The sequence below is a fragment of the Geospiza fortis genome, unplaced genomic scaffold, assembly GCF_000277835.1.
Source record: "Geospiza fortis unplaced genomic scaffold, GeoFor_1.0 scaffold181, whole genome shotgun sequence".
In the NCBI taxonomy this organism is placed as follows: domain Eukaryota; kingdom Metazoa; phylum Chordata; class Aves; order Passeriformes; family Thraupidae; genus Geospiza; species Geospiza fortis.
The window spans coordinates 1,558,877-1,572,520 of NW_005054412.1; the positions used below are offsets into that span (position 1 = coordinate 1,558,877).

The 13,644-nt window shown below is 41.7% G+C and overlaps 1 protein-coding gene across 2 annotated transcripts in view; it reads left to right on the forward strand.

Moving 5' to 3' along the window:
- Window positions 1–13,644, forward strand: part of STARD13 (StAR related lipid transfer domain containing 13) — a 289,660-nt gene that overhangs the window by 270,382 nt on the left and 5,634 nt on the right. For both annotated transcript variants that reach the window (XM_005426361.2, XM_005426362.2), the window contains 5 exons: window positions 1,992–2,190; window positions 8,533–8,740; window positions 9,627–9,741; window positions 10,503–10,724; window positions 12,669–12,886. In XM_005426361.2, coding sequence (XP_005426418.1) covers window positions 1,992–2,190; window positions 8,533–8,740; window positions 9,627–9,741; window positions 10,503–10,724; window positions 12,669–12,886 — 962 coding nt within the window. The remainder of the gene's footprint in view (window positions 1–1,991; window positions 2,191–8,532; window positions 8,741–9,626; window positions 9,742–10,502; window positions 10,725–12,668; window positions 12,887–13,644) is intronic.

Genomic DNA, 13,644 nt, shown 5'->3' on the forward strand with positions numbered 1-13,644 from the left:
AGTTACTTGTAGGATATGGAACTCAGTTTCTCTTTGTGAAAAAGAAACTGCTTTGCCTTTTCCAACTGCATCTTTATTTCCATCATGCATCATATGGCTGCTTGTGGGGAAGATGATCCACACAGCGCAAGGATAGTAAAGAGATTGGGGCAGACTAACCTCTGGATTTTTAGTCCCTTTTTATTTACAGAACAAGTCTGTAATAATGCATAACAAAGCCTAAAACATCTTTTTCTATTGAGTGAAGAGCTCTTTTGATTAATTATTAATTTTTTCCATTAATAAAAAAAAGGAAAAAGGAGTTTGGATAAATGTCTCTAAACAGAGATCAAGAGAATGATGTGCAGCTGGAGATTGCATGGGTGAGATTTGACATCTGACGTCTCAAATCAGACTTAGCTAGAAGTTTTTAATGGTTGTTTATACCAGCAAGGACACTTTTCATCAAAAGGAGAGAACTGAGCCTGTGGTCTGACATTTATCTACCACAAGCCAAAACCTTATTTTTTGGACAGAATTAGCAAGTCCGTCTTCTTCATCTTCAGCGCACATTTCTAAGAGGAAAAGGCATTTAAAAAGAAGAAGAGAAAGGGAAAGGAAAAACCAGATGAAAAGAGCTGGATGTTCTTTCTTGTATGCTGTTGTCAGGAAGAAGAGCAGAGCTTCACTTGGGATCATAAATACAGAACCCAGGGCACACTCCAGTTCTCTACTTCCTGTACATAAATTTAGCTCTCAAGTGACACTAAATTTGTCAGTAAGAAGGCATAGAAGAGCTGCCTCACAGCCAGTTTGGTGCAGCAGTTCCTCTCCATACAAGTAATTACATAAATATAGCCCCTCACAGAGCTGTGATCTGTGTAATTAGTGTCATGAATGTGCGAGTTAACCGAGGTCCTAAATACCCTCCAGGTGAGCATGGGAGGTGTTCTGGAGAGAGGAGGGTCCTCTGTGAACTCTGTGCTCCTTCTTGCTCAGAAGGAAGGGGAAGAAGGCCAGAAGGCATTATTCCCTTGCCTTTACTGTTTGTTGATGGACTGTGCCATGCAGGAAGGTGCACAGATTACCAGCGAGACAGCAACCACAGAGGAAAAAGGGTCTATAATTCCCAACTGGAAATGTGCCTTTCCCATAGGTTTCTCTCAATGTTTCACCTTTTTCCCTGCAAAACTGAAGGGAAAACAGTGTTAACACTTCCCAAATGAAACACTGTAAACTCACTTGGGAATAAATAATGTGGTTGAGGCCCAGGAATTCGCCCCAGGGGGAATTCCGCGGGTGGAGAAGGACAAGAAAGGGCAGCCCTGCCTTGAAGGCATCATTTGAAGAGTTGCCACTTCCTTTCAAAATAGAAAGCAAACAGGATAAAAATGTATCTTAGTGACACTGCACAAGTAATCCCTCTGTGGCCCCCACTCTCGAACTGGATTTCTCAGTGGGATTTGGGAGAACTCTTGGAAGCAGAGAGCATGAAAGGGGAAAAATACATTTAATCTTGATTTTAAAGCTGTAGCAGGAAGTACTAATCTTTTGCCACAGCATTTATTACTTAGCTAAGCATAATATTTTCTTGTTAGTCTTCAAAATATATACCCAAATAAACATGAGGGGCCAGATTCTCAGCTGGAGTAAATCAAAAGACAGTCACCCAAGCCAAGCAAGCCAGGCTGATTTATATCAGCAGAGCATCTTGCTTAAACTTCTCAGGCAGCAGAGAAACCACAAGGCACTCTGAACCCTCTCTCTAGAACGGGACAGAGAGCAGCAGCATTATTAACCCCTGCAATCCTTCTGTGGGAGCCTGTGCTTGCCTGCGAGACTTGTAGGACCATCAATTGCATTTGCACATTTTCCTCCTTCTTGTCTAGAGTAAAATAAGCAACCCAAGCTTTGGTCATGATCCAGGTCCCCACATATAAATGTATATACCACATATATATTCTTCGAGTGCCACTTTCCCCTTCACCCAAGTCAATATGGTACATTTTTAGGTGGGTCTATTTCGGAAATCTGGAGTGAAATCGCGAATCCAGGCCCTGCGCCAGATGAACGAGAGCTCCCCAGAAAACGTCAGCTATGAGGACCAGTCAGCATATGATGTGGCTGACATGGTCAAGCAATTCTTCAGGGACTTGCCAGAACCCCTCCTCACAAGTAAACTAGGAGAGACTTTTCTGCACATCTATCAATGTAAGTTGATATTTCTACATATTTCTCTTATTATAAACAATTAGAAATTGTTATATATTATATAGTAATATACTGTAAATAATTGTGGTGTATTAACACTGGATAGGTTTCTTTCTGCTAGCCTTTGAGATATAAAAGACCCCTCTGCCTTCAAAATCTTTCACTAACAGGTCTTTAGAACCACCTAAACATTTCAGCGTCAAATTTAATGGAAAGACAATCTTTATACTAGCCTCACAATCATAAAGAAAATAGAAGAAAAGGCTGCTGGACACAAAGAGCGTGGAGACTCATATTTTTGTCAGATTTCTTTAAACTGTGGGCCCATTTCATGCATTTATATCTCAATATAAATGAGTCTTCTGGGCATGGAGAAGTGGTACTTGTCCATGAGAATATGTGTCTCTGTAGTCCTTTTCCTTGCTGTGACTTCTGATTATTTGTTTTTTCATAATAGTCAATAAAATGTGCATGCAAAAACAAGCTGCCTTTATGTAGATCATAAGTTCTATGTGAAGAACTGAAAGAGAAAGAAAGAAACCAGGGGATTTCTTCTTTTCTTTCCAGCATAAGCAATCTTCAGAAAAATCTGAGAGGCATCAGAATAATGGAAGTCCCTGTGAATCAGGAAATGACTGTGTATCTCTTCTCCAGACTGAGGGAGAAATAAACAGTGAGGAAAACATTGAACAGCCAGATGAATTAGAGTTTTTTCCTGACAGTGTCCATTATGAGGGCCAGTCAGCCAGCACTCTGGCAGATGCAGCCAGCCTAAGCCAAATAATTGGAAGCACTAAAGAGAAGTGTGTCTAGTCTTTTCACTTGCAGACGTTTCAGCTGCCAAAACAATAGAAAGCCATTTTAAAACACTGTGTAATCCCAGTGCTTAAGAATCTCAGATACTTCCGTTGCTTCCCTTTACTGTAAAAATCTATCTGTGGCATGCAGTCACTAATGAATTTACCACCACAGTGTCTGTAGCTGGTAGAGAATGCTGGATTCTGCATGTGAGAGACAGCACTGCAAATAAATTCAGTGGGTTTGGCTGTACGTGGTGTCTCGGGACACAAGTTAACTGCAAGAGTTGGTGCCCAGCCCTGGACCATCATTTCTTCTCCTTTCCTGCTCACAAGTTGTCTGCCTGCACACACATTAATAAGCTTGTTCAGAAAAGCAACAGGAATTCTGGCTGCTAATAAAATGGCAGTCACAATCATTTCCATGGGGAGGTGGCCAAGGAGATTATCCACTGCAAGGACATGTTCTGCATGTCCTTGGAAACAAATCACTTCTAAACTATTGCTTGATGAAAATTGGGGATGTCTCTTTGCACAGAAGAGACTGCAAGTAAATTACCCCCTTGCTACAGGAAGAGAGAGATGGCAGATCCCAGTGGCATCAGCATAAGCAGGTCTGTAGCCAGAAGGCTCCCCTTTTCCAAGACATGAGGCTGAATGGAGAAACACTGATACCAACAGAAAATATAAAAAGAGGCATGTGCTGACTCTGTAATGTCTGTGTGGTGCTGCAGCAGGAAATCTGAAGAACTTCTCTTTCAGAGAGAAGGGGAAAATATGAGTTAAGAATGCTAAAATGCACTAAGAGTTAAAGGATTTCAGAAAGACTTGAGGATGAGTCTCTTTAAACCAAGGTAGGAACAAGAAAAGATGGGCTCTGTAGACACCAGAAAATATTGCTTGGATTAAGAATGAGTAGCAAGTGGGTTTTTTTCCATGTGACCAACAACAAATATATTTTTCTGTTTCAGACAGTACTGACAAAATTCCTTTCACAGAAAGAAAAATGTTGAAAATTTCTGGGATACCAGTTGTATTTTGTAACATCTGCAGTTAAACTAATTGTAGCTGAGACTTTTTCTTGCCCTTTGTTCTGTTTAACAAATTGTTAATCTGGAGTTAGGAAGGATTTTCCTCTCCTAGTGTATTGGCAGGAGATTTCTGATTTTCTGGGATTCACTGAAGATATTTTTCATATATCCAAGACCTTTTTCATATATCCAGAATGGCTTGAATTGCTGTAGCACATAGGATTTGGGATGAGATTATTAGTGTAGTCGTCTGTATGGCATACCATTGATGAAACTTTCTCAATTTTCCTAAAACCCCCAGTTGTTTAATGTTTACCTGTGACTTGAAGCACTGGCTGGTCTTCTGCTTCTGTACCAGACCCATCAGAGCAACAATAAAGGGGAGGGAGAGATTACCAGGAGGTGTTGTGGTAAGAAAAGACACATGGCATGGATTTAGCAAAGGCTCCCCTGACTTCTCAGAAAAACTTGGCCTTGCTGCTTTCAGAAATTTTAGAAGTATTGAGCTGTGTTCATTTTGTCTTTCATGTCTGAAAGCTTTTAAAATAAAGTGCTTGTACAAGGCTAGCAGTCAAATCTTAAAAGCTGGCTGTTCCCTCTACTGTAAATCTGCTTTTGTTCTTCTTCCACTTGATTATAGAGAGTATGTAATACCCAGAGGAGGACTCAAAGTCCAAACTGAGAGAACTTATGGTAGTTTGAGAAATGAATCTGTCTGAGGTGCTATTTAAGCATTTCCACTACTTCTTCCCATAAATTCTTCTACGGTTTAGGACACAAATCTAAGTGTTCCTGAAGCTTCCCTAAGACTTAAACTTCTCTCTTGCCAGGGGACAAAGAAAACCTGAAAAATACCATTTAAAGCTGTAAGTGCTGAGTACTCTTCTCCAAGCAAGCCAGGCTGATTTATATCAGCAGAGCATCTTGCTTAAACTTCTCAGGCAGCAGAGAAACCACAAGGCACTCTGAACCCTCTCTCTAGAACGGGACAGAGAGCAGCAGCATTATTAACCCCTGCAATCCTTCTGTGGGAGCCTGTGCTTGCCTGCGAGACTTGTAGGACCATCAATTGCATTTGCACATTTTCCTCCTTCTTGTCTAGAGTAAAATAAGCAGCCCTGGTCATGATCCAGGTCCCCACATATAAATGTATATACCACATATATATTCTTCGAGTGCCACTTTCCCCTTCACCCAAGTCAATATGGTACGTTTTTAGGTGGGTCTATTTCGGAAATCTGGAGTGAAATCGCGAATCCAGGCCCTGCGCCAGATGAACGAGAGCTCCCCAGAAAACGTCAGCTATGAGGACCAGTCAGCATATGATGTGGCTGACATGGTCAAGCAATTCTTCAGGGACTTGCCAGAACCCCTCCTCACAAGTAAACTAGGAGAGACTTTTCTGCACATCTATCAATGTAAGTTGATATTTCTACATATTTCTCTTATTATAAACAATTAGAAATTGTTATATATTATATAGTAATATACTGTAAATAATTGTGGTGTATTAACACTGGATAGGTTTCTTTCTGCTAGCCTTTGAGATATAAAAGACCCCTCTGCCTTCAAAATCTTTCACTAACAGGTCTTTAGAACCACCTAAACATTTCAGCGTCAAATTTAATGGAAAGACAATCTTTATACCAGCCTCACAATCATAAAGAAAATAGAAGAAAAGGCTGCTGGACACAAAGAGCGTGGAGACTCATATTTTTGTCAGATTTCTTTAAACTGTGGGCCCATTTCATGCATTTATATCTCAATATAAATGAGTCTTCTGGGCATGGAGAAGTGGTACTTGTCCATGAGAATATGTGTCTCTGTAGTCCTTTTCCTTGCTGTGACTTCTGATTATTTGTTTTTTCATAATAGTCAATAAAATGTGCATGCAAAAACAAGCTGCCTTTATGTAGATCATAAGTTCTATGTGAAGAACTGAAAGAGAAAGAAAGAAACCAGGGGATTTCTTCTTTTCTTTCCAGCATAAGCAATCTTCAGAAAAATCTGAGAGGCATCAGAATAATGGAAGTCCCTGTGAATCAGGAAATGACTGTGTATCTCTTCTCCAGACTGAGGGAGAAATAAACAGTGAGGAAAACATTGAACAGCCAGATGAATTAGAGTTTTTTCCTGACAGTGTCCATTATGAGGGCCAGTCAGCCAGCACTCTGGCAGATGCAGCCAGCCTAAGCCAAATAATTGGAAGCACTAAAGAGAAGTGTGTCTAGTCTTTTCACTTGCAGACGTTTCAGCTGCCAAAACAATAGAAAGCCATTTTAAAACACTGTGTAATCCCAGTGCTTAAGAATCTCAGATACTTCCGTTGCTTCCCTTTACTGTAAAAATCTATCTGTGGCATGCAGTCACTAATGAATTTACCACCACAGTGTCTGTAGCTGGTAGAGAATGCTGGATTCTGCATGTGAGAGACAGCACTGCAAATAAATTCAGTGGGTTTGGCTGTACGTGGTGTCTCGGGACACAAGTTAACTGCAAGAGTTGGTGCCCAGCCCTGGACCATCATTTCTTCTCCTTTCCTGCTCACAAGTTGTCTGCCTGCACACACATTAATAAGCTTGTTCAGAAAAGCAACAGGAATTCTGGCTGCTAATAAAATGGCAGTCACAATCATTTCCATGGGGAGGTGGCCAAGGAGATTATCCACTGCAAGGACATGTTCTGCATGTCCTTGGAAACAAATCACTTCTAAACTATTGCTTGATGAAAATTGGGGATGTCTCTTTGCACAGAAGAGACTGCAAGTAAATTACCCCCTTGCTACAGGAAGAGAGAGATGGCAGATCCCAGTGGCATCAGCATAAGCAGGTCTGTAGCCAGAAGGCTCCCCTTTTCCAAGACATGAGGCTGAATGGACAAACATTGATACCAACAGAAAATATAAAAAGAGGCATGTGCTGACTCTGTAATGTCTGTGTGGTGCTGCAGCAGGAAATCTGAAGAACTTCTCTTTCAGAGAGAAGGGGAAAATATGAGTTAAGAATGCTAAAATGCACTAAGAGTTAAAGGATTTCAGAAAGACTTGAGGATGAGTCTCTTTAAACCAAGGTAGGAACAAGAAAAGATGGGCTCTGTAGACACCAGAAAATATTGCTTGGATTAAGAATGAGTAGCAAGTGGGTTTTTTTCCATGTGACCAACAACAAATATATTTTTCTGTTTCAGACAGTACTGACAAAATTCCTTTCACAGAAAGAAAAATGTTGAAAATTTCTGGGATACCAGTTGTATTTTGTAACATCTGCAGTTAAACTAATTGTAGCTGAGACTTTTTCTTGCCCTTTGTTCTGTTTAACAAATTGTTAATCTGGAGTTAGGAAGGATTTTCCTCTCCTAGTGTATTGGCAGGAGATTTCTGATTTTCTGGGATTCACTGAAGATATTTTTCATATATCCAAGACCTTTTTCATATATCCAGAATGGCTTGAATTGCTGTAGCACATAGGATTTGGGATGAGATTATTAGTGTAGTCGTCTGTATGGCATACCATTGATGAAACTTTCTCAATTTTCCTAAAACCCCCAGTTGTTTAATGTTTACCTGTGACTTGAAGCACTGGCTGGTCTTCTGCTTCTGTACCAGACCCATCAGAGCAACAATAAAGGGGAGGGAGAGATTACCAGGAGGTGTTGTGGTAAGAAAAGACACATGGCATGGATTTAGCAAAGGCTCCCCTGACTTCTCAGAAAAACTTGGCCTTGCTGCTTTCAGAAATTTTAGAAGTATTGAGCTGTGTTCATTTTGTCTTTCATGTCTGAAAGCTTTTAAAATAAAGTGCTTGTACAAGGCTAGCAGTCAAATCTTAAAAGCTGGCTGTTCCCTCTACTGTAAATCTGCTTTTGTTCTTCTTCCACTTGATTATAGAGAGTATGTAATACCCAGAGGAGGACTCAAAGTCCAAACTGAGAGAACTTATGGTAGTTTGAGAAATGAATCTGTCTGAGGTGCTATTTAAGCATTTCCACTACTTCTTCCCATAAATTCTTCTACGGTTTAGGACACAAATCTAAGTGTTCCTGAAGCTTCCCTAAGACTTAAACTTCTCTCTTGCCAGGGGACAAAGAAAACCTGAAAAATACCATTTAAAGCTGTAAGTGCTGAGTACTCTTCTCCCTTCATAAACTTCAAATGAAGCCCAGTGTCTTTCTTGGGAGCAGCCCTTCAAACAAACAGAGAAATGCCAAACACTGGCGAGGGAAGGTGTGCTTTGTGGAGGAGCAGAAGGAGGAGAAGATCAGGACCAGCTGATCTGTTCCCTTGGTCTCCTGTCATCTGCCTCTTCACAAAGCCATCGCTAAGGTGGGAAAGACCTCTGTGACTCAAGCGCTAACCCAACACTGCCAGGCCCACCACTGAAACACGTCCCCAAGCACCTCCTCTGTGCAGGGTTTGAGCACGTGAGGGGACTGTGAATGTCTGTGGTAGCTTTATCTCTCTGGCTCCTTACCTGATCTGACAACTGACCCGCTGGACGTCACTTGCTCCCTGGCAGATGTCCCCAAGGAGCAGCGGCTGCAGGCGGTGCAGGCGGCCATCATGCTCATGGCCGACGAGAACAGGGAGGTTCTGCAGACCCTGCTCTGCTTCCTCAGCGACGTCACCTCCGTGGAGGAAAATCAGATGACTCCCATGAACATCGCTGTTTGTCTGGCCCCTTCCCTCTTCCATCTCAATATAGTGAAGAAAGAAAGCTCTCCAAGGTATGTTTCTTCTCAGCATTATAAATAGTCACATCCTGAATACAGAGTGATACTTTCAGTGGTATGCAGGAAAAATTTTCCAAGCCATCTGCTTTCCAGCACACATTAAACAGGGCATGGCTTCAGTAAGAGGGGAAAACCCCTGCTGCAGAACCAGAACCACACTTGTTTTCACAAGCCCAGCAGGCATTTCAGATTGACTGTTGTGAACATGCAGTGCCTGCTTTCCATGTGGAATTTTCAATGGGGCACTAGTGAGTTTTGCATGAGTAATGTTGACTTCTCTAAAGGAAAAGGGGTTGATTTTGCTCTGGTTGAAGTCAAAGATTAACCATGTTTTAAAGGATTTTGATATGTAGATTTTCAATGAGTGGTTTTTTTCACTTTAAATTTACTGACTATATTCTGCCATTCAGGAAACAGGGTTTATTTCAGGCCACATTAAAATTGTAACATGGTGAGTGTAGACTAAACAGGGCATAGCCAGGCTAAACATTAGTGGTCCCCCTTGACTTTTTTCCCTCCCATCTGGTTCAGAATACACTGAGATTCTTGGTCAAGTACATGTGTAACCCGCCTCTGAACAAGGGCTTTAAGAAGTAACAATGTAAACCACTTTACATCATGTCTGTTGAAAATCCATTTCAAAATGTACAACACATCATGCAGGATGTGCATAACCTTTCCTGCTTTTACCTTCGGCTGAGCAATATTTGAGGTAAACATTTTTCCTTTAAAAACAGCCCGACAGTTTGAGCAGTCTTGTTGATAAATAGAAACTAAAGAAAGGGGATTTTTCTCTATGATGTTGGGAGCATCCTGCTGGTTTTTGCTTTCATATTAAAAAGATTCAGCTCTTTACCTGAGATACTGAATTCAATTACAGAGTAATACAGAAAAAATATGCAACAGGGAAGCCAGATCAGAAGGACCTCAGTGAAAACCTGGCAGCTACTCAGGGACTTGCTCACATGATAATGGAATGCAACAAACTTTTTGAGGTGAGTGAGAGACTCAAACAGCATTATTCATGGCCACATAATGCAGCACCCTTTGAAGTATTTATGTTTACGCTTATATTCTCTGTCTTGTGTTAGCTCAGAGATTGGTGCCTCACTTATTTGTAAACTTGCTTCATCCAAAGTTTATTTATCTCATTTCTTTATGGCGGTTCCCTTTTAGTATTCAAAAGATGCGGGGTAATTATTCTGTGACAGTTTTCAACCCAAACCAGTGGATTGGGAAATTTTAGACTAATTCAAATCAAAATCTGCTAGTGTAAAATTTTATTACAATGCTTTTAAGGCCTCAATTAAAACTTACTCATCTTAAAAATAATTGCCTTTACACTTTATTTCCGTGTGTTGTGCAATAAAGTAAAAATCACACAGAGACCTGCAGTCATTCCTGCAGGTACGTACACTGCAGCTGGAGGAGAGCAAATGCTTACATCTTCTTTCCCCAGAAGCACAAGGCAATATTTCTGAGGGCTAAAGGAGTAACAGTGGGGTATTGACATCCAGTTGATCAGTCTAACACGGTTCTGCATGAGTAGTGCTGTTCAGAGCCATAGGCTGTTTCATTAGACTACTTTGATGTTTCATCTTGCATAAGACAGAAGTTGGTGTGCATTTTACAGATCCTAGGCTGGAGCAATTGGGTGAATAGTGAATGGTCCATCAGCCTAGAAACACATTGTCTTAAGGAAAAGTTCTCAGTGGGAGATCTTCCCTGTGTGTTTTCTCTCCCTTCTGTGGCACAGGTCCCACACGAGATGATCACCCAGTCCCGAAACTCCTATGTTGATGCAGAAGTGCATTCTCCTACCCTGGATGAGCTTGGGAAACAAGTGGATGAGGAAGGAGGGAACTATCAGATGTACCTAGAAAATCTCATGCAGAATCTCCAGAAAGAAGCAAAAGAAAAATTCAAAGGATGGGTCACATGTTCCAGTGTAGAGAACACAGAACTCGCCTACAAAAAGGTAATTTGGGGAGACATGAAAGAAGTAGTAAAGAAACCAAAGCAAAATGCAGCTCAGCTATGGGCCACCCTGGCATGTTGTATGGCAAAACTCACACCTTTCTGGCAAGGCACTCTTTTATTATTATTATTTTTTAAAAGATTGCTGAAAGCAGTTAAAAATGTAATGTAAAGAAATGTAATGTAATAGTGATTCAAGTATGAGATTCCAGAAAAAGGCACAGAAAGCAAGCTGGGGTCTCCAAAATAGATCAAGTGACACAGCAAATAACACAATCAGAGAGTGAGCTGAGATGTTAAACAACAGAATACATTACCTGGGCATGCTCTTTGACTGGGGGACATGAAAAGTTTCTGACCATTTCTTGATGTTTGCTAGCAGTTTGGAGAGCACAGCTAGAACATAGGTAATTACAAAATTTCTTCAGGCTCTCCTATGCTTTTTTAAGCAGGCCAGTTTTATTCCTGATCCTTTTGTCCTTTTTTCATGTGGATTTTTGATACTGCAGCTTTTATTAAAATTTCTGAATTTGTTTTAGGCTCCATCACTTCTTCAGAGAAAGCCAAACCACTGCAGTGGGGCAGAGGGTGCTGCAGGGGCCCTGCAGAGAGTGGAGTTCAGGGCTGCTGGAAACTGAACAGCAAAGCAGAGGTCTCCAAGCCAGCAGCAGCTAGCAAGAGGAAGGGATGGATTAGGGGTGGGTGACACTAATTAGGCAGGAGAAGAGCACTGGGAGGAATGTGAGATCTGGATGGTGAGGGGGCAGGAGGCAGCATTACCCCAGCTTGGGAAAGCGCAACCCCTCTGTCAGGGCAAAGAAACTGCAGTTACTGTGGTTTGTAGCCAGCCTCTGTGAGTGACCTCTCCAGGGAGGGACTGTGGGAGGTTGGGGAGAGAGCAACAGGGCTCAGGTGGGAGCAGGATGTGGGAGATGGGAGAGAGGCAATAGAGGCCTTTATGACTGGTGGTGAAGGACCTGTGAGACTACAGAGGGGATTGGGAGTCTGGGGCTCCAGGGCAGGGGGAATGGGGAACTGAAAGCTTTGGGGAGAGAGAATTACAAAAACATGAAACAGTTTAAGGTGGGAGATGAGGAATGTGGGTTTCTGGGGAAACAATCCTTTGTCTATGGGAGGTACTAGAGGTTTCCAAAGTACTCACATTGGTATATGAGAACGGTAGGGTAGGGAAGGGTTAGAAAAGCAGGGCTTGCAAGATCCAGTGATTACAGTTATGTTGTTTACTGCCTGAAATAGGACCCCTAAAACCATGCAGAAAAGCTGGATGTGTGCAATCTAGGATATTCACGTTGTGCATAGCCCAGCACTTTCTGCTCCACTTACTGTAAGCTGTGGAGGTGTTCCAAGAAACAGGATCTGTGAGCAAGGAGGAGTTAGCAAATAGTCTGTGCTCTTTGAAAGGTGTTTTCCCAACACCTCCCTTGCAGCTATTTTGAGGAGCAAACATCTGTGTACCTGACACATAACTGAATCAAAGTATGTTCTGCTACCCCAGAATTAACCAGGAGTGTTCATGGACCCTCAGTCCCAGGTAGTGTATAAGATTGCCTAAGGCTGTTACTTTATTTCAGCCCAGGGTTTCAGTGTCATCTCTTTTTACTTCTGCAGACACATATTTGTCATTACACTTAGGATGTTTGGACTTGGAAAAGTGTCTGTCACACCAGAAGTAATGCAGAACCTCACTGGCACTATGGGAACTAGTGCAGATATATTCTGTTGTGACAGCAGAGTAATGAATCACTTCAGATTTCCATCCAGGACTAGTAGAGCAGCAGCAATAGCAAAAATAGTAATGATTAGCAGGGAAATATGAATGCTCTTAAGCTGAACTTAGACACACACATTGAGATTTTGTCCTCAGTTATCATCTTCTGAACGTGGGCATGTAAATTATCAGAGTTTGTGTTCTTGGTCATTCCAGGTTGGAGATGGGAACCCACTAAGGCTTTGGAAAGCCTCAGTTGAAGTTGAAGCCCCCCCACCAGTTGTCCTGAACCGAGTGCTGAGAGAACGTCACCTCTGGGACGAGGACTTCCTGCAGTGGAAGGTGGTGGAGAGCCTGGACAAGCAGACAGAAGTTTACCAGTATGTTTTGAACACCATGGCTCCTCACCCCGTCCGAGACTTTGTTGTTCTCAGGTAAGCTGAGGGCGGTTCTCTGGTACCTTTGCCTCCTGCAGTGCATAAAGAAGATCTGGACTTACCTCAGCCTTCACATCTGTGTAATTGCTCTCCAGGAACTCTACTTCTGGGCAGCAGTGTTGATTTCTCAAACTGAATTAGTCATACACCTACAGCATGCTGACCTTTTCTCTGATGTAATTTGAGCAGCACATACTCCTGAGGCCATAAATATAATTTCTTCCTCAGAACAGATGTCTGATAATAGCTGCTCTTCTCTCTTAGCTTTGTTTGTTGTCAAAACAGTGCAAATAGAACCCAATTGTTTTTTACGCTGCTTTTGCTGTTCTCTGGGGAATGTTTGATGTTTAAGAGCCAAATGTTTAGAAGATAGTGGTGCTTTTAAGCTAAGGCTGTTATACAGTGTCTATATAAGTTATTATCTTAAATTTTCAGTTGGAGTCTTTGTAAATGAAGAAATGCTGATCCATAAAAATCCTAGTGTGGAAACGAACAGAAAGAGGCAGTAGATTTGTATTCTCTCTTCCAGGGGATGACTTCTCTCAAATAAATATATAGCTGTGTATCAATATTTTACATTCAGTCCCAGTTCTGCCATTGTCTATCTGCCTGTACAGAACAGTCAAAAAAAAAACCTCTTCTGTCTTTGAAATCCAGACCTTTGCTTGCTAGGAGCTATTGTGGAGCTGCTGACATATTTCACTTACAGGGTCAGTCCTACAGTTATTTATTTTAGGATTATTTTGTTCATTCCT